The 27225-nt window shown below is 46.5% G+C and overlaps 2 protein-coding genes across 4 annotated transcripts; one reads left to right on the plus strand and one right to left on the minus strand.

The window, feature by feature from the left end:
* Positions 1-3071: 3071 nt before the first annotated feature.
* On the plus strand, positions 3072-9465 carry LOC106581981 (pre-B-cell leukemia transcription factor 1). Its single transcript, XM_014164595.3, has 8 exons — positions 3072-3391; positions 4199-4272; positions 6005-6249; positions 6518-6708; positions 6989-7124; positions 7225-7366; positions 8540-8628; positions 8803-9465. The coding sequence occupies exons 1-8, from the start codon at positions 3111-3113 to the stop codon at positions 8881-8883; spliced, it is 1239 nt and encodes a 412-aa protein (XP_014020070.2). The 5' UTR covers positions 3072-3110; the 3' UTR covers positions 8884-9465.
* Positions 9466-9544: 79 nt separating this feature from the next.
* LOC106581966 (uncharacterized) lies at positions 9545-15428 on the minus strand. 3 transcript variants are annotated; one of them, XM_014164574.3, is made up of 11 exons: positions 15095-15428; positions 14054-14204; positions 13397-13729; positions 13063-13289; positions 12576-12909; positions 12152-12300; positions 11938-12011; positions 11695-11824; positions 10852-10949; positions 10342-10673; positions 9545-10226 (listed from the first exon to the last, which is right to left on the minus strand). In XM_014164574.3, the coding sequence occupies exons 1-11, from the start codon at positions 15147-15149 to the stop codon at positions 9704-9706; spliced, it is 2406 nt and encodes an 801-aa protein (XP_014020049.3). In that variant the 5' UTR covers positions 15150-15428; the 3' UTR covers positions 9545-9703. The 3 variants fall into 3 exon arrangements, with proteins under 3 accessions (XP_014020049.3, XP_014020058.3, XP_014020043.3); XM_014164583.3 differs by having other exon boundaries at positions 11938-11999; positions 14054-14207; XM_014164568.3 differs by having other exon boundaries at positions 14054-14207.
* Positions 15429-27225: the final 11797 nt, after the last annotated feature.

Genomic DNA, 27225 nt, shown 5'->3' on the forward strand with positions numbered 1-27225 from the left:
TGACCTAAACTTGGACATGCTTAACACCCCGGCCATCCTACAATCTAAGCTTGATGCCCTCAATCTCACACAAATTATCAATGAACCTACCAGGTACAACTCCAAATCCATAAACACGGGCACCCTCATAGATGTCATCCTAACTAACTCGCCCTCCAAATACACCTCTGCTGTTTTCAATCAAGATCTCAGCGATCACTGTCTCATTGCCTGCATCCGTAATGGGTCGGCGACCAAACGACCACCCCTCATCACTGTCAAACGCTCCCTAAAACACTTCTGCGAGCAGGCCTTTCTAATCGACCTGGCCGGGGTTACCTGGAATGACATTGACCTCATCCCGTCAGTAGATGATGCCTGGCTATTCTTTAAAAGTGCCTTCCTCACCATCTTAAATAAGCATGCCCCACTCAAAAAATGTTGAACTAGGAATAGATATAGTCCTTGGTTCACTCCAGACCTGTCTGCCCTTGACCAGCACAAAAATATCCTGTGGCGTTCTGCATTAGCATTGAATAGCCCCCGTGATATGCAACTTTTCAGGGAAGTTAGAAACAAATATACACAGGCAGTTAGAAAAGCTAAGGCTAGCTTTTTCAAACAGAAATTTGCATCCTGTAGTACTAACTCAAAAAAGTTCTGGGACACTGTAAAGTCCATGGAGAATAAGAGCACCTCCTCCCAGCTGCCCACTGCTCTGAGGCTAGGAAACACTGTTACCACCGATAAATCCACGATAATTGAGAATTTCAATAAGCATTTCTCTACGGCTGGCCATGCTTTCCACCTGGCTACCCCTACCACGGTCAACTGCCCGGCACCCTCCACAGCAACCCGCCAAAGCCTCCACCATTTCTCCTTCACCCAAATCCAGATAGCTGATGTTCTGAAAGAGCTGCAAAATCTGGACCCATACAAATCAGCCGGGCTAGACAATCTGGACCCTCTCTTTCTAAAATTATCTGCCGAAATTGTTGCAACCCCTATTACTAGCCTGTTCAACCTCTCTTTCGTATCGTCTGAGATTCCAAAAGTTTGGAAAGCTGCCATGGTCATCCCTCTCTTCAAAGGGGGTGACACTCTAGACCCAAACTGCTACAGACCTATATCTATCCTACCCTGTCTTTCTAAGGTCTTCGAAAACCAAGTTAACAAACAGATTACCGACCATTTCGAATCCCACCGTACCTTCTCCGCTATGCAATCTGGTTTCAGAGCTGGTCATGGGTGCACCTCAGCCACGCTCACGGTCCTAAACGACATCATAACCGCCATCGATAAGAGACATTACTGTACAGCCGTATTCATCAACCTGGCCAAGGCTTTCGACTCTGTCAATCACCACATTCTTATTGGCAGACTCGACAGCCTTGGTTTCTCAAATGATTGCCTCGCCTGGTTTACCAACTACTTCTCTGATAGAGTTCAGTGTGTCAAATCGGAGGGCCTGTTGTCCGGACCTCTGGCAGTCTCTATGTGTGTGCCACAGGGTTCAATTCTCGGGCCGACTCTCTTCTCTGTATACATCAATGATGTTGCTCTTGTTGCTGGTGATTCTCTGATCCACCTCTACGCAGACGACACCATTCTGTATACTTCTGGCCCCTCTTTGGACACTGTGTTAACTAACCTCCAGACGAGCTTCAATGCCATACAACTCTCCTTCCGTGGCCTCCAACTGCTCTTAAACGCAGGTAAAACTAAATGCATGCTATTCAATCGATCACTGCCCGCACCTGCTCGCCCGTCCAGCATCACTACTCTGGACGGCTCTGACTTAGAATACGTGGACAACTACAAATACCTGGGTGTCTGGTTAGATTGTAAACTCTCCTTCCAGACTCACATTAAGCATCTCCAATCCAAAATTAAATCTAGAATCAGCTTCCTATTTCGCAACAAAGCATCCTTCACTCATGCTGCCAAACACACCCTCGTAAAACTGACCATCCTACCGATCCTCGATAGCCACCAACACTCTACTCAACAAACTGGATGCAGTCTATCACAGTGTTTTGTTTTGCGACCTGTACGCTCTCGTTGGTTGGCCCTCGCTTCATACTCGTCGCCAAACCCACTGGCTACAGGTTATCTACAAGTCTATGCTAGGTAAAGCCCCGCCTTATCGCAGCTCACTGGTCACCATAGCAGCACCCACTCGTAGCATGCGCTCCAGCAGGTATATCTCACTGGTCACCCCCAAAGCCAATTCCTCCTTTGGCCGCCTTTCCTTCCAGTTCTCTGCTGCCAATGACTGGAACGAATTGCAAAAACCTCTGAAGCTGGAGACTCATATCTCCCTCACTAGCTTCAAGCACCAGCTGTCAGAGCAGCTCACAGATCACTGCACCTGTACATAGCCCATCTGTAAACAGCCCATCTACCTCATCCCCATACTGTATTTATTTATTTATCCTGCTCCTTTGCACCCCAGTATCTCTAGTTGCACATTCATCTTCTGCACATCTACCATTCCAGTGTTTAATTGCTATATTGTAATTACTTCGCCACCATGGCCTATTTATTGCCTTAACTTACCTCATTTGCACTCACTGTATATAGACTTTTTGTTTTCTTTTGTTCTACTGTATTATTGACTGTATGTTTTGTTTATTCCATGTGTAACTCTGTGTTGTTGTATGTGTCGAATTGCTACGCTTTATCTTGGCCAGGTTGCAGTTGCAAATGAGAACTTGTTCTCAACTAGCCTACCTGGTTAAATAAAGGTGAAATAAAACATTTTAAGAAATGAAGCTGATGCATTATTAAATTAGCTGACATGAAATCAGAAGATGATCCTCCCCCATCATGGATGCAAATGTTCAATGTATTAGGCTACTTGCAGATCACGTTTTGTTTCTCTTTCTCTCTTACACACACATAGGCCTACACACACAGTTGCCTTATACTTATATCCATCTACCTGATTGTTCAGAAGACTTACTTAGTTTAAAAGTCATAGCTATGAATATCCCTAGTACAGTAGCCTATGGGGTCTGTCTGGAGTACAATTCGAATTGTATGAACATTCTTGTTCTTTACTTTTTCTTTGTCAATCGCTAGGGGACTCTAGTGCTGGCCTGCTCTAGTGTTTGAGTTTTGAAGGGTGTATGACTGTGATTACTCGTCCGCGCCACTGTGTGCCGCTCAGGATGTTGCAGCAGCAGCCTCTCACTGGCAACGGGCCCTCTAACGGCCGGGGCCTTGGCCTGAGCTCTCACCCCGGTATGCACCCTCTAAACTCGGTTCATCCATCTTCCCACCACCGCTCCGACGGAGACACGGGCCACGAAGGCGCAGAAAATGGACATGAAAGCCGCAGAGACATTGGTGACATATTGCAACAAATCATGACCATCACCGACCAAAGTTTGGACGAAGCACAAGCAAAGTTAGTCATAATTGTTTCTAACGTATTCAGATTTAGCTACACCTTACTGCAAAGTTGCTCAATGGCCAAGAGTTAGCTAAAGTTTTCAGAAGTTTTTTTTTTTCTTCAACTTTGAAGTTTTTTAATAAGCTAGCTAGGTAGACAACGTTGCTCGCAAGCTAACTAGGTTTGTTTCATGATAAAGCCATTTGCACGCCTTATTAAATGGTTATCACTTCTTCCCCTGGCCTATTTACACGCCTGTTGTTATTGTGAAATTTATAAAAACCGAAATAGTTTTTGTGGCTAACTCGATGAAGGGGGTGAATTCTTGGTAAGCTAAAACTAGCCAGTTAGCTACGCTCTATTGCTTTATTGTTAGTTTGCTAACTAGCTAATGTGTTACATGCAAATATAACCGTTAGTAGTATGTGAATAGCAATATATTATAAACGGACTGTGGCCATAATCTTGACATTATCCATTTCATGTTACATTTGTTCTACGAATAAAATGTGAACATATTAGCTACATATTGTAGCTGCTGCTAGCTAGCTATACCATTGCGTAGCTAACGCTAGCATAGCAGGCTGCAGTGAACTCGTCAAAAGGTCATGAACAACAGCCGATGTTTGTTGTTATGAATGTCATCTCGTTAACGTTAGCTAGCTATATCAAGCGTGTGAAAGCAGGGAGCTAGCTAACTTAACAAATATTTTGTTGGTGCTAATGGCTCGTTGCTAAATAGCTGGCTAGATAAACTAGATAGACAGCTACAGTAGCTAGTTAGCTAGCTAATAACAATGATCTTTTTTTTTCAATCGTCAGAAAACACGCATTGAATTGCCATCGAATGAAACCAGCTTTGTTCAGCGTCTTATGCGAGATCAAAGAGAAAACAGGTAAGTTAATTTTCACTAATTGAAACCCTTTGTTTGATTTAAAACTTGTTGCTAATTCGTTTAAAAGTTTCTGGCCATCTGTGACGAAAGCAGATGTTGGCTCCATCATAATAATGAGTTGCGCATGATCCACGCAGTTAGATGACAGTTAGAAAATTCTCTAGCTATTTATAATTTTCAACAAAGTTGTATTGTGTATGATGACTTTTCAAATTTTGCCGCAAGATGAGCCTTCCAGTATTTGTTTCATCCACATAGTGCTTCTCCAAGTCTGTACCTCAGAGGGAGAATATTTTAATATACACTGAACGAAAATGCAACATGTAAAGTGTTGGTTTCATGAGGTGAAATAAAATATCCCTGAAATTTTCATGCTTTTTTTTGTGCACAAATGTGTTTACATCCCTGTTAATGAGCATTTCTCCTTTGCCAAGACAATCAATCCACCTGACAGGTGTGGCATATCAAGAAGCTGATTAAACAGCATGATCATTACACAGGTGCACCTTGTGCGGGGGAGAATAAAAGGCCACTCTAAAATGTGCAGTTATGTCACACAACACAATGCCACAGATATCTTTTTTTAGGTAGCATGCAATTGGTATGCTGACTGCAGGAATGTCCACCAGAGCTGTTGCTACCATAAGCCACCTCGAATGTTGTTTTAGAGAATTTGGCTGTACATCCAACCTGCCTCACAAAGCAGACCATCCGGCTTCTTCACCTGCGGGATCGACTGAGAACAGCCAGCCGGACTGGTGATGAAACTGTGGGAAACAGAATAATCTCTCCACAAAATGTCAAAACTGTCTCAGGGAAGCTGATTTGCGTGCTCGTCGTCCTCACCAGGGTCTTGACCTGACTGCAGTTAGGCGGCGTAATCAACTTCAGTGGGCAAATGCTCACCTTCGATGGATATGGCACGCTGGAGAAGTGTGCTCTTCACAGATGAATCCCAGTTTCGGGCAGATGGCAGACAGTGTGTAATGGTGTCGTGTGGGCGAGTGGTTTGCTGATGTCAGCGTTGTGAACTGCGCGTCCTATGGTGGCGGTGGGATTATGGAATGGGCAGGCATAAGCTACGGACAACAAACACAATTATATTTTATAATTGTTTTTATATTATATCTATGGAAATTTGAATGCAATGAATTGTCGTGCCATTCATCTGCCGCCATCATCACGTTTTAGTATGATAATGCAAGGATCTGTACACAGTTCCTGGAAGCTGAAAATGTCCCAGTTCTTCCATGGCCTGCACAATGTCACCCATTGAGCATGTTTGGGATGCTCTGGATCGACATGTACGACAGTGTCTTCCAGTTCCCAGCAATATCCAGCAACTTCGCACAGCCATTGAAGAGGAGTGGGACAACATTCCAGAGGCCACAATAAATAGCCTGATCAACTCAATGTGAGAAGATGTGTGGCGCTGCATGAGGCAAATGGTGGTCACACCAGATACTGACTAGTTTTCCGATCCAAGCCCCTACTTTTTTTTTTAAAGGTATCTGTGACCAACAGATGCTTATCTGTATTCCTAGTCATGTGAAATCCATAGATTGGGGCCTAATTAATTTATTTCAATTGACTAATTATCTTATATGAACTGTAACTCAGTAATATCTTTGAAACTGTTGCATGCTGCATTGATATTTTTGTTCAGTGTAATAGGAGACATTGTAACTCTTAATTTACCATGAATCAGATTGACAGACCTCTCTTGTTGCAGGCCTATCAATGCGAAATGCTCAGGAGGAAGAATCACAGGACCCACAGCTGGTGCGATTGGACAACATGCTGCTGGCGGAGGGTGTGGCTGGGCCGGAGAAAGGTGGCGGGGCGGCAGCGGCGGTGTCCGCAGCCACCAGCTCTGGAGGGATGTCGCCAGACAGCTCACTGGAACACTCAGACTACAAAAGCAAGTTGAGCCAGATTCGCAACATCTATCACACTGAGATGGAGAAATATGACCAGGTACTTTTCTACTTCTTTTTTGGGGGGAAAACAGTGGGGCAGTCCGAATCCTTTTGTGTTGTTCTTTGCTTTATTGAAAAGATAGTAAAGTGTTGGAAAGACGGGGAAGATAGAGGGAGGGTGAGTCAAAGAGCAGTGGGCCGGATTCAAACTCATATCGACTCTGACATATATGTGTGCTGGGGTCAGTGTTGACTTCCATCCTTTGAGCCCAACTGACTGTCATATCTGTCTCCAATTCCCCCCTCTCTCTCCGTGTCTCCTGTAGGCATGTAGTGAGTTCACTACCCACGTGATGAACCTGCTGAGGGAGCAGTCGCGTACACGACCCGTGTCACCGCGGGAGATCGAACGCATGGTGGCCATCATCCACCGCAAGTTCAGCTCCATCCAGACACAACTCAAGCAGAGCACCTGCGAGGCCGTCATGATCCTGAGGTCCCGCTTCCTCGACGCCAGGTCAGCGTGTAACACTGTTATTGTGGTGACACAACACCTGTCAAAACTTGCCATGATCGTGAATGACAATTCATGTACAGGTAGTATTTTTATATGAAGAATAATACATTCCATAAATTAAGAGTGGTTCATGGTCATACCAGTCACATACCAATGCAAAGTCATGTTATTACAGTGCAGGTTGTGAATGACTATTGTGTGTTATAACTGTAGTTGTGAAATGTACACTTCTGCGTGGGTTGTATGCCCACTCTCAACACCCTCACCTTTGTGTTGTCAGGCGTAAGAGACGTAACTTCAGCAAGCAGGCGACGGAAGTCCTGAACGAGTATTTCTACTCCCATCTCGCCAACCCTTACCCCAGTGAAGAGGCCAAAGAAGAGCTAGCCAAACAGTGTAGCATCACTGTCTCTCAGGTAACCTTGCGTCATATACTTACTATTAGCTCACCCATTGATACGTCCATATACAGTTGACTCCATTGACCAGCCTCTTCCTGGCTCGTTAACTGAACAGGTATGCAACTGGTTTGGCAACAAGAGAATCCGCTACAAGAAGAACATCGGGAAGTTCCAAGAGGAGGCCAACATCTATGCCATGAAGACGGCCATCGTGGCGACACAGAACGAGGACTCTCCACACACGCCCAACTCAACAGGTAAGAGTTGAGGAAAGGAAGCCAGGCCTAGTGATACACGCCAACGTTTTGAGTTTATGGTTCAATTGGTAATAGAAATGGATGGGTTGTTAGTGTTTTTGTGTTACGGAGCAGCAAGGGGAACTGCCCCTCCGTACCTTCAGACTATGCTCCAACTTTACACTCCAACCTGCTCTGCCACCTCTGGTCTCTTGACCCCCATCCCCAAAACCTACCTCTACAAAGAGCTATGACTACATTTAGGCTAATTAAATCGTACTGGAACGTAGCGCAGCTCATGCCGTAACAGTTTGAACCCAACGCATGGCGCAATACTTGGCTGTGTCATCACACAGTTCCATGGTTATTGCAGGAAATAGAGGAGGATATAGTCTACTATTGTACACTATTCTCCCTATTATAATTCTGCGTACGCTGATCTTCCAACATAACCATGGGTTAAAAACTGAATTTGGTGATTTTCAGAATGAATCAAACAACCGTTTTCTTTCGTGTGTAAAGGCTCTCCAACACTGTTTTTCATAAATACTTTCCTAACCCTAAATAATCTGCAGTCTATCAGCTTTCTATTTTTAATTCTACCAATTGGTGCTGAAACGGAGACGAATATGCATATATTTAGATGACTTTCTTTGATTGATCCCTAATATTCTGAACCCGTTCTCTCGATATATTCTGTCGAGTCTGTCAACAAAATTCTAACTTAAAATGTATACCATATTTAAAGGGATGGCTTAAAATAAATGTGCTGAAAACTCCACGAGAAAATCTATTGACCAGCAAGTGGGAGGGTTTTCAGCAGTTGAATTACACTTAATCAGCACACAAGGGAACTATGTCTGCAAAGCCCGTTACGCAACTGAATAAGATGCGTCTGAACACCAACTACTGAGAAGTGCGTAGGAAAGGCCTGCGTAATTTCGTAGGAAAGACCTGTGTAATTTCCTAATTCGGAATTGGTCTTTTGTGCTGTCGTGCCAACTCCTTGACCAACAATAGAAGTCGGCTTTATAGCACAATCAGATCTGGGACCAGGCTGATGTTGTAGGCCTAGTAGCCTTTATTAAAGACATCTCCCATTTTGTTCCTCCACAGGATCAGATCTGGGACCAGACTGGTGTTGTAGGCCTCGTAGCCCTTATTAAAGACATCTCCCATTTTGTTCCTCCACAGGGTCGGGGGGCTTCTCACTCACTGGACCAGACCTTTTCCTGGGTGTTCCACCAATGAATGGAGAGCAGCCTGTCTACATGGGAGCACAAGTATGGAACTTCACTGTCATTCACTTCATGTTACATATCATCTTTATTTTAGCTCGTAGCTAATTGAGAGCACATTCTCATTCACAACAACAATCTTGGGGAGGAGTTGTGTTGGAGAGCGGTTAATGTAGGTTAATGCCACTACAAGTCACCATGTCTTTTTCTGTTTTGCAGACTAATGGGAACTGGCAAGGGCAAAACACGCCCCCCTCTGCCACTTCCCCGGGAAACGACCACTCGGGGGACTCTGACTGATGGCCCCGCCCCCTTTGGGTCAATGACCTAGATGGAAAGATTGACAACGGAAAAGACTGAAAGAATGATATCACTCTTACTTGGCTGCAGTTTTTGTATGTCTTTTCTGTTTCTTACTGTCCAATGATACTGTTCATTATGTTTGTATGAGCTGAATGTGTGATTTTTGTGTCAGTGTGTGTGTGATGTTTTGTATTGGGATCATGGGTTTTTGTTTTCCACTACTTTATATGTTACTGTAGTATGTAGGCAGGGAGGCTTGGGAAATTGCATTACCATTGTTTTATTAGGCTATATTATTAATGCTGTTATTACAAATATTTTAGGATTTTCGTTTAAAGCTCAGATATAGTTGCATTTAGAGGATATGGGGGCAATAGAGAAAATCCAAAGATTTAATGTGTGTGTTTTCTCTTTTCTACTGGGCTTGTTTGTCTGTGTGTCTATATCATGAATGAAGTGTGTGTGCTGGTTATATTAACGGTTTGAATGAGTATATCAACAGTGCTGTCATTCTGTACAGTGAGTGAAAAACACCTGTATTCTCTCTACCTCTTTTACAATAAAGACTCTGTATTCACAGTCAGTTGGTCTGTCTTGATTGGTTGATATCAGCAGAGACAGGTCACTGCCTAATATGGCAGAAGAAAACAATTGCACATGAATTATTTCATAGTTTATTGATTTAGATATTTATTGACTGAGTTTATATCCCGTCTGTCAATCTGCGGTTATTTAGGGGCAAGGAGCCTGTTACAGAAAATGTAAACAGCACGTGATTGACATGGTATTTGGGGTAATTTTAGCAGAGCCCTCTCCCTTACAAAGCTGTTTGTTTAGAGTCAGGCATGTGGTTATTTAGCTTCTCACTTCGGGCTTTCTGGTCTGCCTTTTTAAAACTTGCTGTCTCAATCTCTGGTGCCGCCCTGTTGGGGTTATCGCTACTATTGACTATTGATCTACGATTTGATTGGGTGGGAGCATCTGTAGGAGGGACTACGATCACTCTTTCTATGGGCTCATTGGCAATTTTCTCCGATAAGGCAACATAAGTTGGTTCGGGCTGCTGTGAACTGGAGCGACGCTGCAGTGCATTCTGGGTACAGGAGAAGGACCGCTGTCGAGGAGCAGGCTGGGGTAACAGGAAGTGCGGTGTCGCTGCTCTCGGGACTTCCTGGGGCCTTTCACGATCTTCGTCCTCTGAGGTAACTTCCTGCAGAGTGCTGATTGGCCGTGGGGGACGCCCCATGATTCTTGGGGTGACCAATGCGGTCACTGATTGGTTGAGCTGTGGCCGCCAGTTCTGAGGGGAAGGGCACTGCACTCTGCCCATTGACCAATCACTGTCAAAAGAAGAGGGCGATCATATGAGTAGGCAGTGATGAATTTGCCTTATCAAGATTAGTAAATTGTTAAATGTTATTGTGAGTAGATGTGCCAAATGCCACAAGACTTTACCTTGGTGGAGGCGAAGACATATCCCGATGCCCTATGACACCAGAGAAGGAGGCACTTCTCCCAGGGAGCCCAGGGGAATTCACCCATTGGCTATACAGCAAGGCACGCTCATCCCACAGCATATCATTGGCTTGCTCCATAGGAATAGGCCCTCTCTGAACCCTGTGAGCCAATAGGAGCTCCAGGACTTGATGATGTATGCCCTCTCGGGCAACATCCAGTGCCCGGCGTCCTCTGCGATCAGACAGATCCTGATTGGCACCGTTCAGGAGCAGGAACCGGGCGGTGTCGTAGCAACCGTGGAGGGCGGAGAGGAACAGAGCAGTCTCACCCTATCAGATAATGGGAGTGGTATATATCAGAGAATGGGAGTGTCGAAGCAATAATATGGGAGTACCTTAAAGTTTAACAATTCTACACAGAATATAGTTTCTTCGAATTTCTCTTCCTAAATCTTCATACTAGTACGTGAAGAATCATAAAAGCAGAGGCTTCTGCTGGCCTTGGTACCTTGTTGTCCTGTAGGTCCACCGCAGCACCGTAGCGAGTGAGGGTTCTTGTCAAGGAGAGGTGGTTAACTGAGCATGCCCAGTGGAGGGCTGATCTCCCTGGGAGAGAGAGTGCATTTCAAGTGGAGGAAGGTGAGGGAAGGAAGGTGGGAGTTCAGTACAGAAAGAGAGGGAGTAAGTCAGCCAGTGAACAAACATTATACAACAGAGTCAAGCCCAAAGGGTGAAAGACGGGGAAGAGGGAGATTTTGAAAGGGAGGAAATGAGAATGCAAATGATGGTGAGGGACTAGGGAATCAGCCCGAGAGGGAGAGAGATGGTGTGTGAGAGAGAGAGAGAGAGAGAGAGAGAGAGTGAGAGAGAGAGAGAAGAGCAAGGAAGGCTAATATGGTACATCCACGCTGCCTGGGCACTAGGGCACATTAAATCCTGTATCGGTTTGAGAGGGAGGCAGCAGGGGTGCTGTAGAGAGGAATGGAAAGGAAGAGTGGGAAGCCATGGAGGTTTTACCAGAACAGAAGAGAAGAGAAGGGACACAAAAAGGGACGCGACATGGGGAGGACCAGAGAGAGATGGGGTCAGTTACACTGGTTACTCAACCCCTCAAAGTAATACAATATAGTAATATGTATGTGAGGCAGTGTGTTTATAAGCATGTTATTACACCTATGGAAGCTACATAACATTTATGGACATTTGTTCCACGCAATATTGATTTTTAAAATATATTTTCACAATAATCCTCCCATGACACTCTACAGGGAAGTTCAGTTGACTTATTTTACCGTCTAGCCTACATTTTGGTTAATAATAGAATTGGGAAATTGGGAGAGTAAAGTGATACCAGTGTGGTCTGTGTTGTTGACCGGCACCCCAGCTCGTAGCAGCTCCAGGACCACACGGTCAAGCCCACTCCGGACTGCACGAATCAGGACCACTGACCCATCTGGACCACACCACTGAACCGAACCAGACTGTCAAAATAATGTTTGGTACGGTCAAAATACAATACTGTAAATAATAACCAGCCTTATCTAAAATGTAAATAAACATATTGACATTTATGTAGAATATTTATGGAACTCACTTGATTGGGTGTTCTGTGATGTGGAGACGGGACAGCATTTCTCTCCCATCCTCTTGGGGGAGCTAAAAGTGGAGCTGAAAGTCAATTTAGTTACATGCTTAGTTACGTTGTGCAAACAGTAAACTATTCTGTGACAAATGAATGTAAGAGATAATGAATCATTTGACAAGCCTATTAATGCAGTATGTTAACCATGATCAGGAGGTGATCTTACGTTGTATGGGTGATTGTGGGTGGCTTGGAGGGCTGCGGTAGTGCTTCTGCTCTTGCGTTCGGTGGTCACAGATGGACGTGTTGATGTCCTCCATAGAACTCTGGGTAAAGTCAGTGTCACTTCCAATATCCAGGTCCTTTTTCAGGGGCCTGAAATCATGCGTTTATGCTCTGAATAGCAGTACTTTGTGCGTGGGATATGACTACAGTATCACTAATATTGTGTAAAATAGAGGTAGTCCAACACAACAGTTTTATCTTACAGACAGAGTAAAAGTTCAGTTAGATTAAAATGACCCTAATGGAAACAACTGAAAGCCATGCAACCCATTACAATGAAGCAAACTGTTATCTGATCACAGCACTGTTGATTTACTAGAATGAACATGTTCTAACTTCTCCCATAATCATTCATCTTCGCTCACCGCAGTCGAATGGCATCCTCCCCCAGTGGATCTCTGCGTCTTTTCTTCTCAGCCTCCTTTGCTTTCTTCTTCTTTATCCCATTCCTGTCTTTCTCTCTCCCTGTCCTGCCCCTCTGCTCTCGGTGGGGTGTGTGCTGTGCCCATGCCTTGGCCACATTGGCTCCGCTGTCATTCTCAGTGACAGTGGATCTGTGCCTAACCCTCTCTCCTCCTCCCTCCCTCTCCGCTCGTCGTCGTCTCACCCTTCTGATCGCCAAGACAACCATCAAGACCAAAGCCAGTACCAGGCCCGTTGCCACGCCGATCACAGCCCATAGCCATGGAGGTGTTGCTCCTGTGCGGAGAAGGGGTGCAGAGATATTAGGTGGTACTCACATTTACACACACACACGCACGCGCACGCGCCCCCCCACACACACACACCACACACACACACACACACACACACCACACACACACACACACACACACGTAACGGGATACATACCATTAGTTTCGTCTTTTTCCTCAACTGGGTCCTCCTCTCTCCCTCCTATTTCCTCCCCAACCCCTCTTACACTAATAATGGCCTTTAATTCTGGGTGAGAGGGGACCGACACACGAGTCAATGACGTAGCAGCCCGCAAGAAGTTAGCTGCTTCGATGGCATACGGAAAACAGGTAGAAGGAAGACGGGAGCACGGCCTGTTATCCACTTGCAGGAATAGGAGAGAGCTGTTTCAGAGAGATGGGGAGTGAGGACATTGATGAGATGTTAACAAAAGAGACTAGGTTAAGGTAAAACATTTGGGGAAGCAAAATCATAATCTCTTTATAGTTACCCATTTGAGTCATCCGAGGAAGCTTGAGCCAGCAGGTGTTCGAGCTGCTGGGGATTAAAGGTGAAGAGGTCCTTGCTGGAGTCAAGGGGCACAGTGCCGCGCAGTTTGAGGGGCGTCTGCAGGAGGGTGCTGAGGGCCCAGAGAAGGGAACTGTTGGAAAATGTGCCGTGTTGCAGGGGGACGTGGGTGTGCAGGAGCAGGGTGCCCTTAGCCCACAGAGGGCTGTGGTGCCTGTGACAGTCACTCCCGTCCCAGCCACAGGCGGCGCTTTCACAGCCCTGGTCACAGTAAGAGTTGGCATAGTGGTCTCGGCAGTAGTGGATGTGGCCTGAACTGAGAGGGGGGATAGTTGGAGGGATGCAGAGAAAGCGTGAACCCCAGCTGAAACATCTGGATGTGTACAAAAAGGAAAGTGAGAGTGATAAAGAGTAAAGAGCAGGGTGCGTTTCATTCCAGGAAGATGTTCTCTCCCCTCTGCTCTTATTCACTCCCCTCACCATGAATATGAGACTACTGGGTCACCATAAGTCACCATATTGCTTTCACATATCCAGTCCTGTCTGATCCATGAAGGAGAGTGAACAAAGGGAAGAGGGGATGGAACATCTTCCTGGAATGAAATGCAGCCCAGATCTCCCTGCTGCTACAGTGTCTTACTTGCAGTGTCCTTTGTCTCTCAGACAGTCGAACCCGTCTCTCAGACACTCGGGCTCGGTGCACTCTTTATCACATGACCCATCTCCAAACTTGGCCTTACACTGTCCGGATGGACACTTGGCCCAGAGGTCACCACCGGGAGATGCTGCTGCTACTTGGAGAGGAATCCCCACACACACACACACACACACACACCACACACACACACACACACACACACACACACACACACACACACACACAAAGGTTGGATTCCCACTTGACACTAATATACTAACTTAAACTGAATCCCTTGGATAAAAGCATCCATTAATTACACTACTGTATTACTGTATCACGCAAGAACCTGTGCTTTGACCTACATTTTCAAGCTGTGTATTGTGTAGGCCTATGTGTACCTATCACCACCAAGCATTCATTGTTAACAATGCCTGGTACCGTGCAGCCCAGGCAGGCTATGAAAGGTGTGTCCTTGGCATGAACCATGAAACGGGAAATAGGAGGCCTGACACAAACAGGAAGTCTCCAGGACAGGCGAATAGCAACAGGAAATGGAGTGGGCTGGGACTGGATGAAGGTCGGAGGTCGTCACCCTGGCGATGAGGAATGTAATGGAGTGGGACAATGGAGAGGCTTGGCAGGTGTGTGAGGGACAATTAAATTATAACACAGGAGAGTTGGGATTAGACATGGTGTACTGTATAGCAGTGAACATTCAAGGAAATGCAGTACAATCTTTTTGGTTAGTTACATCTTTAAATCAGGGACACATTCACGCAGCATCTTTTAAAGTGACGATGAAAGAATGTGAGAGCAGTATATGTCAAGTACGTCACAGGATTTTCTCCTAATGATATATCCTCAGAAATCTATAAAACGTAGAAGTGAGAACATCAATGTAAAAAAAAAAGTATGTTTCGTTGCTGGGACGTACCATGTAGGACTTCCTCTCTTTAGACGATTACTTAGTAGAGACCCCACCTCACTCTCATAGGTATCTAACATCATATCAACAAGATAATAGCTGGAAGATGGACTCACCTTGACACAACCTGCTCAAACCCAACAGAACAGCTGTCCACAGCACCAGCATCATTGGGCCAAGCAGGTCCCAGAGAGGAGGATGGAGACGGCAGTAGTCTAGTCTCTCTCACTATCCTCCGAGCTGTACCAGTGCAGTTACTAGGTCCAATGCCTTGGTCCAGCTATGGCAGGTCCGGCAGGTCTGTACTCCGCCAAAGTGTCGTGAGGTATCTCTCTGGGTATCTTCTGGAGAAGACCGCGTTCGCAATTGGACCGTGTGAACAGTTTATGTCTAAAGTGTACACCCCAACCTCCAGTGCTGCTACCACCCACCCAACTCCCTCTCTTTAATTCTTCTTCAGAAGCACTGCGGATATGTGGACAACTTCCTGCCACTGTGTGGAAAAGAATAGGAGCGGGATGTGTGTGTGTGTGTGTGTGTGTGTGTGTGTGTGTGTGTGTGTGTGTGTGTGTGTGTGTGTGTGTGTGTGTGTGTGTGTGTGTGTGTGTGTGTTTGTGGTCTTGGTGTGAGTCTGCAGTCAGTTTTTCTACTGATTTCAATGTCTCAGGATGTAATCTTTCAAATGAACCAGGCCCTGTATTCATAAAGCGTCTCAGAATAGGAGCTCCCCCCCCCGTTCATGCAATCATTTTAATTACGGTAAAAAGGCTAAACCGATCCTAAATCAGTACTCCTTCTCTGAGTCACATTATGAATACAGGCCCAGGAGTAGGCCTGCATATGTCACTTTTTTACCTCCCATGCAGGAGCATGCTCTCTGCATTTAAAATATATATATATATAATATATATAATCTTATCTACTGAAAATGACAAATAAAACAATTTCAAAATCTCAAAGAAGAGATAATAACCTCCAGGAATGTGGTGGGTCTTAAAATAGACAGATACAGCTGCAGCACCTTATGTCATCTGTCTCAAATGAAAGGATAGATCCAGGAATAGGAAACTAGGGGGTTCTACTTTCATCCTTAACCTCAGGACTCATCAATTGTGCCAAGAAACAGCCTCACAGCAGGTGGTACCACAAAGACTGTGTGCCTTTTCAAGTTTTTTTGCGGGGGTCTATTTCAGGCCAAGGCATACTACTTACTCCTTACCTTCATTTGAGTTATCTGAGCAAAAACCTAGAATAGTTTTTTTGATTTTTTATATGATGAGTTTATATAAACCTATATAAAACATTAGGCTGTTGTGCATTGTCAAGGGGGAATATGCAATAGATGATCATGGAAATAATGTTTCAATGATGGAGTAGTAATAATGATTATGATTATCATCGTGTAGGTCATCAAGCTTTCCACACGATGTCGCTATTCTACATGAGATTCCATTCAAATTCAAAGGTGAATCAGCCAGTAAGTAATTACTGTAGAACATTTCCAGATATATCAAGCCCTTACACAGTAATCACCTACTCGTTTCACATAAAGCATAGCATAGTATAATTCATCTAAAATCGGCATTTGCCAAACTCAGTATGGCATGGAAAGAGGGGGCAGGTCGTTCATAAGAGACTTTCGATTTATGTACTTTCATTTTTGGTACGAAGCACAATCACCAACTTGAACGTGGGGTCCTCCAGTCCAGTCGCAGATTGCAGTATAACTAAATTAATACTAAGATGGCCCTTTGTATGATATGAGGGTGTAACATAGAATATAGGCTAGATCTATTCTTAATAGTGTGGCGTAGAGCAGGTCAGCCACCAGCGGGAGACTCGTCGAGGCCTGGTAACAGATGGAGTATACATCACGAGGCGATGGCTCCATCTGCTGGACGTGCCAGGTCTCGACAGGCTCTCCAGCCTGGACTAATTGGGGCTGATTGGGAGCTGGTGACTAATCAAGGGCGGATAGCTCACCAGCTGTGCAAGGCCCATAAAGCTGCCAGAAGGGCAGCACATAGGAGGAATGGGGGAAGAAAGGACTCCTGTGGTATTGTTGACGGTTGCAGAGGTAAGAAGAGGGAGTTCAGTTTTGTGCCCAACAGGATACAGCCAGACCCGGAATACCAGAAGACGGCATCCCAGAGAGGGTCTCATAGGGGAGACCTTTTCTTTTTGATCTATTATTTAAATAAACACCCTTGAAAACTGAGCTAATCCTTCTCTGTCCGTGTCTGATATGGGTAAATGTCTTGATCAAACCCCCTGGTCTGAAACAAGTGGTGGAGAATGCGGGCACGTCTGATAACGTGGTCAGATTAGGGTTGACGTTTACACAGTATCAGCATGGACGAGCTGATAGCTCAGTTCGTCCGGGCCCAACAAGCACAACAGGCGGTTCAGGAACGAACGCTGGAGGAACAGTGACTACAAAACGACCACCTCGTTGAGGAAGTCAAGAAGCTGCAAGGAGGAGCCTGGATCACATCCCAACCAGTTTTTGATCAAGCTAACGTAAGACGATGACATCGAAACCTATCTCTGTACATTTGACCGGACAGCACTATGGGAAGAATGGCCAAGGCCGCAGTGGGCAAGTCTGCTGGCCCCGTTCCTCTCTGGGAATGCCCAAAAGGCGTATTGGGACCTGAACGACGAACAGGCGGCTACGACGAACTCAAACGGGAGATACTCAGCCGCTTTGGGTACAGCCTGGCCCATCGGGCTCAACGGTTCCACGACTGGAGGTTCATACCTGACTCATCCCCCCCGAGCCCAGATGAGCAACCTACTGCGCGTCACCAGGGCATGGCTCCTCACAGACGTATCCACCCTCTCCATCCTCAACAAAGTGGTCCTGGATCGCTTCTTACGGGCGCTTCCCCATGACATGAAGAGGGCCACGAGTCTATGCGCGCCCCAGATCTTGGAGGGCCTCCTGGAAGCAGTGGAGACGCATAAGAACACTCAGGTACTGCTGAGTGGGAGCTGGGACGAGTCGGCGACCCGTTCGAGGGGACGGAAGGACAGCCCCACCGCAGTGTACCCCCAAACCGACAGTTGGCAGGGCCAAAGGACCACAAACCCGTGAAGAGATGGCGGGGGTAGGGCCGACCCGCCACCGACAACCCCAGGTAGAGGGAGAGCAAAGGAGGTGTTTTGAGTGTGGCGCCCGGGGGCACATTGCCTGGAATTGCCCGGCTCGAGAGGAGTCGATGCCATCAGCTAGCCCCGGAGGCGAACTATGTCACCTCCTGTTGGGTGTACCACGAATCAACTGCACCCATGGTCCCTGTGAAGGTGGACGGACACGACACGGAAGCGCTATTAGACTCCGGAAGCGTGGTTACGCTCGTAACCACGAGCCTGCTGAACCAGGAGACCGAACGGGGTAGGGAGATGTCCATTTCCTGTGTTCACGGGGACACAAAGCGGAATCCCACCGTATGGACCAACATCGTGATGCCACAAGGGAGCTGTCAGATGATGGTGGGTGCAGTACCAGAGCTGCCGGTACCTCTCCTAGTGGGACGGGATTGTCCGCTGTTCGCGGCCCTATAGGGGCACGAATTGAGGAAGAAGGTACGAGCCGGCCAAAGAAGAGAGCGGGGACGACCAATAGCCTGTGCGGCCCGGAAGCAACCGGTTAACCAGCATGAGTCTACGGCTCCGGAGTTGGAGGGGGCGCCGAAACCCGATCCCCCTCCTCGATTTTGAGGGGCCAGTAGAGACCCCCGCTGGGGGTCAACTGAGGGGACAATTCGGGACGGCCCAGTGGGAGGATCCGAACTTGAAAGCTGCCGACGCCCAAGTGATAGCGGTGGATGGACAGCTACTTCCGGGGGTGAGTGACTGGCGATACCCCCATTTCCAAATTAAGAATAACCTTTCGTATCAGGTGTCGCGCCAACAGGGGGAACTTTGAGAGGTATTGTTGCTGCCCCGACGGTACGTAGGAACCGTTCTTCAGCTGGCCCACACCCACCTGTTGGCGGGCGCACCTGGGAATGGAGAAGACCCGGGAACGGATCACCGCCCGGTTCCACTGGCCCGGGATGAGGAGGGCCATGGAAGACTACTGTCGCAGCTGCCCGGAGTGTCAACTCATTGCCCCGAAAGCACACTTCCGAAACTCTCTGGTCCCCCTGCCAATAATCGGCGTGCCCTTTGTTCGCATTGTCATGGACATAGTGGGACCCCTGGTAAAGACTGCACGAGGACACAGGTACATCTTTGTAATAGTGGACTATGCTACCCGGTATCCCGGGGCCATTCCCCTATGGGCGGCGGTGTCGAAGGGAATCGCACGGGAGCTGTTCCACCTCTTTAGCCAGGTGGGCATCCCAAACGAGATCCTGACAGACCAAGGTACGGAGTTTATGTCCTGCCTCATGAAAGAGTTGTGGGAGACAGGGTGTTGGTCTTGATCCCCACAGCCGAAAGTAAGTTCCTGGCAGCATGGCACGGACCATACGAGGTGATCGAGAAGCTGGGACCTGTCAATTACCGCGTACGTCAACCAGGAAGACGGAAACCCCAACAGATTTATCACGTGAACTGTTGAAGAAGTGGCACGAGAGGATAGCCTTGGCCATGTTATGGTCGGGACCCAGGACGCCAACGGTACTAGTGGAGGTCCCGCGCAATGAGGACCTCGACCCGGCCCAGAAGCAAGAGCTCAGGGAGCTCGTCGATCGGAAAACGGCGGCCTTCTCCGAGATGCCGGGCCGCACGACCCTCATTAAACACCACATCCGTAACTGGTACGGGGGAACGGTATGAAAGAGGCCATATCGGATTCCGGAGGCCCAAAGGGAGGCCGTGAAACAGGAAGTGAAGGCTATGCTGAGGATGGGGGTCATGGAAGAGTCCCACAGTGCATGGTGCAGCCCCATCGTGTTGGTGCCCAAACCGGACAGTAGCCTCCGCTTCTGTAACGATTTCCGAGGGGTGAACGACATCAGTTTGTTCGACGCATATCCCATGCCGAGGGTGGATGAACTCATCGACCGATTGGGAAAGGCCCAGTACATCAGCACCCTTGACCTGACCAAAGGTTATTGGCAGGTACCTTTTGTCAGTCTCCTCCCGGGAGAAGACGGCGTTTTCGACACCAGACGGGTTGTATCAGTACCGGGTGCTTCCATTCGGTCTCCACGGAGCCCCGCCCACATTCCAATGGCTGATGAACAGAGTGCTTTGACCCCACCAGCAGTACACAGCGGCATATCTGGATGATATCATCATCCACAGCCAAGGTTGGGAAGAGCACCTGACCCGCCTCCAGGCAGTGCTGGACGCGCTCAGACAAGCCGGGTTGACCGCAAACCCCAAGAAATGCAAGCTAGCGTTCGAGGAGGTGGAGTACCTGTGGTATTTGATCGGACGGGGGAACGTCAAGCCCCAGGAGAGGAAGGTTCACGCGGTGCGTGACTGGCCCGTTCCACGCACCAAGACACAGGTCAAGTCCTTCCTGGGACTGGCAGGATACTATAGCCGGTTTATCCCCAACTTTGCGGCCATAGCTTCCCCCCTCACCGATCTAACCAGGGCCCGCTTACCAAAAACAGTGAAATGGACGGACGAAACAGAAGCGGCGTTCAATGGTCTGAAGGAAGCGCTGTGCTCCCATCCGATTCTTTTAACGCCCGATTTCCAGGTGCCGATGGTGGTCCAGACGGACGCATGTGATACGGGACTAGGGGCCGTTCTGTCCCAGGTAAACGAGGGGGAGGAGCACCCCATGTACATCAGCTGAAAGCTGATGCCCAGGGAAAATAAATACTCTATCGTTGAGAGAGTGTCTAGCGGTGAAGTGGGCGCTAGACACTCTCAGGTATTACCTGCTAGGTACCCACTTCACCCTGGTCACGGACCATGCTCCCCTGGTCTGGATGGCCAGGGGAAAGGACACGAACGATTGGGTCACCAGGTGGTTCTTGTCCCTTCAACGCTTCTCTCCACTGCTCTTCCTGTGCATGGATGTGTATGTGGTGCAGACAGTCTGCTTGGCCCAACTCTTCCCTCTCCTCCTCCCCCATCCCCTCATCACCTTGTGGGGTGGAAGCCTGCTCCATGCCGGCCTCCACCTCTTTCTCACCTTCACGTTCCCTGGAAGTCCCCTATGGATGAGCAGCTTCGAGGGGCTCCAGAGCATGGGTGTCCTCTGCTTTCACTGCCCAATCTACATCAGCCTTCTCTGGGCATGTGGCCAGTCCATCCTGGGGCAGCTATGGGGATGGCACTCCTGGCAGGTGGTGGGTGACAAGTTTATATTGCTATGTGTGTGTGTGTGTGTGGTGTGTGTGTGTGTGTGTGTGTGTGTGTGTATTTATATATACCCTTTTTGTTTTAAAAATTGATAAACCAAACAGACTAAAATCACTTGTTTTTCAGCTACTTCAGGGCTACTGCGTAAGTCGTAGCATGGTTGTACTGGACACGCTACGTCTCTTCTCTTCTTACCAAGCCCACCAAGGAACCACAGAAGAAGACTGGGGCCTCTCTAGAGAAACTGATGGGATACATGAAGCCTTATATCATACACTTTGGAGCCATGCTGAGTCTTGTCATCTCTTCCCTTGGTAAGATGGCTATTCCCCACTACACCGGCCGAATGACTGACTTGATTATGAATGAAGACAAGCCTGAAGCCTTCACGGTCATGTCTCTGATTACAGTCATGAGGTATAGTACAGCATATATCAATAATTGGGGATATGATACTTTTGAGTCCTTCCAATTGATGCTCAGTTTGATACTCCTGTTTAATTTTGAGGTCAAGTGTCCTAATCACTTTCATAGGGCATTTATGTAATGAAACTGTAGTAACGTGTTTATTTGTTCTCCTTCTCCCATCTCTACCATTCAGTGCTGTGTGTGTGTGTGATCTCATCTACAACATCACCATGAGTCGCATCCACACCTCCATCCTGGGCCTAGTCTTCCAGTCGGTGCTGAAGCAGGAGATCCCTTTCTTTGACAAAGCTCAGACAGGTGAGTCACATCTCATTGCAATCTACAGGTAACTGCCAAAATAAATTAAATACCAACATAAAGTGTCTTAATAGGGCCTTGGGCCACCACTAGCCGCCGGAATAGCTTCAATGTGATATGACATAGATTCTACAAGTGTCTGGAACTTTATTGGAGGGATTGACACCATTCTTTCACGAGAAATTGAATAATTTCTTGTTTTGTTGATGGTGGTGGAAAATGCTGTCTTAGGTGCTGCTCCAGAATCCCCCATAATTGTTCAATTGGGTTGAGATCTGGTGACTGAGACACACACACCATTTAAACCCCCTATACTGCTTTGAGACCCCTCTTTCAAAGTCACTGAGATCTCTTCTAGCCATGGTAGCCAAAATAATGGGCAGCTGGACATATTTATACATGACCCTAAGCATGATGGGATGTTCATTGCTTAATTAACTCAGGAACCACACCTGGGTGGAAGCACCTGCTTTCAATGTATTATGTATCCCTCATTTACTCAAGCGATTTCTTTATTTTGGCAGTTACCTGTACTTCACCTTTCTTAAATATATTTTTTATACAGTTGCTGGCTTACTAATTGATTATACTAACTGATAAACACATACTGTATGTCCAAAGTGACGTGAAAAGGAGAGTACAGTGAGGGGAAAAAAGTTTTTGATCCCCTGCTGATTTTGTACGTTTGCCCACTGACAAAGAAATAATTAGTCTATAATTTTAATGGTAGGTTTATTTGAACAGTGAGAGACAGAATAACAACAAAAAAATCCAGAAAAACACGTCAAAAATGTTATAAATTCATTTGCATTTTAATGAGGGAAATAAGTATTTGACCCCTCTGCAAAACATTACTTAGTACTTGGTGGCAAAACCCTTGTTGGGAATCACAGAGGTCAGACGTTTCTTGTAGTTGGCCACCAGGTTTGCACACATCTCAGGAGGGATTTTGTCACACTCCTCTTTGCAGATCTTCTCCAAGTCATTAAGGTTTCGAGGCTGACGTTTGGCAACTCAAACCTTCAGCTCCCTCCACAGATTTTCTATGGGATTAAGGTCTGGAGACTGGCTAGGCCATCCAGGACCTTAATGTGCTTCTTCTTGAGCCACTCCTTTGTTGCCTTGGCCGTGTGTTTTGGGTCATTGTCATGCTGGAATACCCATCCACGACCCATTTTCAATGCCCTGGCTGAGGGAATGATGTTCTCACCCAAGATTTGACGGTACATGGCCCCGTCCATCGTCCCTTTGATGCGGTGAAGTTGTCCTGTCCTCTTAGCAGAAAAACACCCCCAAAGCATAATGTTTCCACCTCCATGTTTGACGGTGGGGATGGTGTTCTTGGGGTCATAGGCAGCATTCCTCCTCCTCCAAACACGGTGAGTTGAGTTGATGCTAAAGAGCTCCATTTTGGTCTCATCTGACCACAACACTTTCACCCAGTTGTCCTCTAAATCATTCAGATGTTCATTGGCAAACTTCAGATGGTCATGTATATGTGCTTTGTTCAACTTTCTATTTGCACTATAGTGTAACTTAAGTATTCTTTATGCCCCAAAAGCATTTTGTATTTATTTTTACATTTATTTTTGTTAAATTGTTCTCCCACATTTGTGTTCTAACTACACTGCTCAAAAAAATAAAGGGAACACTTAAACAACACAATGTAACTCCAAGTCAATCACATTTCTGTCAAATCAAACTGTCCACTTAGGAAGCAACACTGATTGACAATACATTTCACATGCTGTTGTGCAAATGGAATAGACAACAGGTGGAAATTATAGACAATTAGCAAGACACCCCCAATAAAGGAGTGGTTCTGCAGGTGGGGACCACAGACCACTTCTCAGTTCCTATGCTTCCTGGCTGATGTTTTGGTCACTTTTGAATGCTGGCGGTGCTTTCACTCTAGTGGTAGCATGAGATGGAGTCTACAACCCACACAAGTGGCTCAGGTAGTGCAGCTCATCCAGGATGGCACATCAATGCGAGCTGTGGCAAGAAGGTTTGCTGTGTCTGTCAGCGTAGTGTCCAGAGCATGGAGGTGCTACCAGGAGACAGGCCAGTACATCAGGAGACGTGGAGGAGGCCGTAGGAGAGCAACAACCCAGCAGCAGGACCGCTACCTCCGCCTTTGTGCAAGGAGGAGCAGGAGAAGCACTGCCAGAGCCCTGCAAAATGACCTCCAGCAGGCCACAAATGTGCATGTGTCTGCTCAAACGGTCAGAAACAGACTCCATGAGGGTGGTATGAGGGCCCGACGTCCACAGGTGGGGGTTGTGCTTACAGCCCAACACCGTGCAGGACGTTTGGCATTTGCCAGAGAACACCAAGATTGGCAAATTCGCCACTGGCGCCCTGTGCTCTTTACAGATGAAAGCAGGTTCACACTGAGCACGTGACAGACGTGACAGAGTCTGGAGACGCCGTGGAGAACATTCTGCTGCCTGCAACATCCTCCAGCATGACCGGTTTGGCGGTGTGTCAGTCATGGTGTGGGGTGGCATTTCTTTGGGGGGCCGCACAGCCCTCCATGTGCTCGCCAGAGGTAACCTGACTGCCATTAGGTACCGAGATGAGATCCTCAGACCCCTTGTGAGACCATATGCTGGTGCGGTTGGCCCTGGGTTCCTCCTAATGCAAGACAATGCTAGACCTCATGTGGCTGGAGTGTGTCAGCAGTTCCTGCAAGAGGAAGGCATTGATGCTATGGACTGGCTTGCCCGTTCCCCAGACCTGAATCCAATTGAGCACATCTGGGACATCATGTCTCGCTCCATCCACCAACGCCACGTTGCACCACAGACTGTCCAGGAGTTGGCGGATGCTTTAGTCCAGGGCTGGGAGGAGATCCCTCAGGAGACCATCCGCCACCTCATCAGGAGCATGCCCAGGCGTTGTAGGGAGGTCATACAGGCACGTGGAGGCCACACACACTACTGAGCCTCATTTTGACTTGTTTTAAGGACATTACATCAAAGTTGGATCAGCCTGTAGTGTGGTTTTCCACTTTAATTTTGAGTGTGACTCTAAATCCAGACCTCCATGGGTTGATAAATTGGATTTCCATTGATTATTTTTGTGTGATTTTGTTGTCAGCACATTCAACTATGTAAAGAAAAAAGTATTTAATAAGATTATTTCTTTCATTCAGATCTAGGATGTGTTGTTTAAGTGTTCCCTTTATTTTTTTGAGCAGTATATATAAATAGGGATCCCAAAGAATGTTTTGTTTTCTGTGTACATTGTCTTCAAGGGAGTACAATACAGGAGCCCTTTTCTGTTCTGTGTTAATGACAATAAACATTCTGCTCTCTAAAATAATTTCTTCATTTAGTATCTGAATGTGGGGGAATGGTTACATAATAACAGCATGATGTGTACGTTTTGCAGTTGATCTGTATTATTGTGGGAAACGCCTAATGTCATGCTTTCACTTATTCTTTCCTTTACTACAGGCCTAGATAATGATGCTAAAGGCCAAGCCGAATCGCATACATTGACCACCAGCAATACTGTTAGTGTTTAGAGGGTATTTCCAATGAAGTCAATACGATGCATAACACAGGCAGTTTCATAACAATTTCAATAGTATAGTTTTAGGTCCACAAACGTACACACTGCTGGAGCAGCCAGATACTGCAGTAGCAGCACAGACAAGGGGTAACCCACACACGTCACAGGGGCTATAAAGCTGAAGCATCTGTTTAGACCGTTTTCTCACCATGAAATATGTTAATGAGAGGAAGTCCAGTCATGGGAAAAATCACATACACATGGTTAGCAGATGTTATTGCGAGTGTCGCAAAATGCTTGTGCTTCTAGTTCCGACAGTGCAGCAATAACTAACATGTAATCTAACAATTCCACAACAACTACCTAATACACACAAATCTAAGTAAAGGAATGGAATAAGAATATATACATATAAATATATGGATGAGCAATGACAGAGCAGCATAGGCAAGATGCAATAGATGGTATAAAGTACGGTATATACATATGAGATGAGTAATGCCAGATATGTAAACATTAAAGTGCCATTATTATTATTACATTTTTTTTCACCTTTATTTAACCAGGTAGGCCAGTTGAGAACAAGTTCTCATTTACAACTGCGACCTGGCCAAGATAAAGCAAAGCAGTGCGACACAAACACCAGAGTTACACATGGAATAAACAAACGTACAGTCAATAACACAATAGAACAAAATCTATATACAGTGTGGGCAAATGAGGTAAGATTAGGTAGGTAAGGCAAAAAATAGACTGTAGTGGCGAAGTAATTACAATTTAGCAATTAAACATTGGAGTGATAGATGTGCAGAAGATGAATGTGCAAGTAGAGATACTGGGGTGCAAAGGATCAAAAAAATAAATAACATTGGGATGAGGTAGTTGGATGGGCTATTTACAGATGGACTATGTACAGGTGCAATGCTCTGTGAGCTGCTCTGACAGCTGATGCTTAAAGTTAGTGAGGGATATGAGTCTCAGCTTCAGTGATTTTTGCAATTCGTTCCAGTCATTGGCAGCAGAGAACTGGAAGGAAAGGCGGCCAAAGGAGGAATTGGCTTTGGGGGTGACCAGTGAAATATACCATCTGGAGCGCATGCTACGGGTGGGTGCTGCTATGGTGACCAGTGAGCTGAGATAAGGCGGGGATTTACCTAGCAAAGACTTATAGATGACCTGGAGCCAGTGGGTTTGGCGACAAATATGAAGCGAGGGCCAGCCAACGAGAGCATACAGGTCGCAGTGGTGGGTAGTATATTGGGCTTTGGTGACAAAACGGATGGCACTGTGATAGACTGCATCCAATTTGCTGAGTAAAGTGTTGGAGGCTATTTTGTAAATGACATCGCCGAAGTCAAGGATCGGTAGCATAGTCAGTTTTATGAGGTTATGTTTGGCAGCATGAGTGAAGGATGCTTTCCTTCACTCAAGTAAAACAAATAATGTTTGTCTGCATGTGCTTGTCCCCTTAAAGTCCCCGCTGATCCATGCCATGTTGTTTAATCTATTTTTTAACCCTTGTGTGGTGTTTGGGTCTGTGTGACCCATTTTCAATGTTTACTAAAATAAATTATACAATTCATTATTTTTTCTACCTGAGACTCAATGGCCTTGGCTCATTTTCTGTGATAAACATGTAAAATAACACATTTTCATTGAGTGTACACTGTGCACCCCTCTACACATTTATATTACATTGTGTGGTGTTCAGGTCCACTGGACCAGA

The sequence above is a fragment of the Salmo salar genome, chromosome 02, assembly GCF_965601325.2.
Source record: "Salmo salar chromosome 02, fSalSal1, whole genome shotgun sequence".
NCBI classification, from domain to species: domain Eukaryota; kingdom Metazoa; phylum Chordata; class Actinopteri; order Salmoniformes; family Salmonidae; genus Salmo; species Salmo salar.

Excerpts from the sequence above, each read along its gene's own strand:
- LOC106581981 (XM_014164595.3), top strand. The coding sequence starts at position 3,111 with ATGACTGTGATTACTCGTCCGCGCCACTGTGTGCCGCTCAGGATGTTG. Across the intron at positions 3,392-4,198 it reads TTGGACGAAGCACAAGCAAA|AAAACACGCATTGAATTGCC; the intron begins GTTAGTCATAAT and ends TTCAATCGTCAG. Across the intron at positions 6,250-6,517 it reads AGATGGAGAAATATGACCAG|GCATGTAGTGAGTTCACTAC; the intron begins GTACTTTTCTAC and ends TGTCTCCTGTAG.
- LOC106581966 (XM_014164568.3), bottom strand. The coding sequence starts at position 15,149 with ATGATGCTGGTGCTGTGGACAGCTGTTCTGTTGGGTTTGAGCAGGTTG. Across the intron at positions 13,730-14,053 it reads AGAGACAAAGGACACTGCAA|TTCAGGCCACATCCACTACT; the intron begins GTAAGACACTGT and ends CCCCCCTCTCAG. Across the intron at positions 12,012-12,151 it reads CCCACAATCACCCATACAAC|CTCCACTTTTAGCTCCCCCA; the intron begins GTAAGATCACCT and ends ATTGACTTTCAG.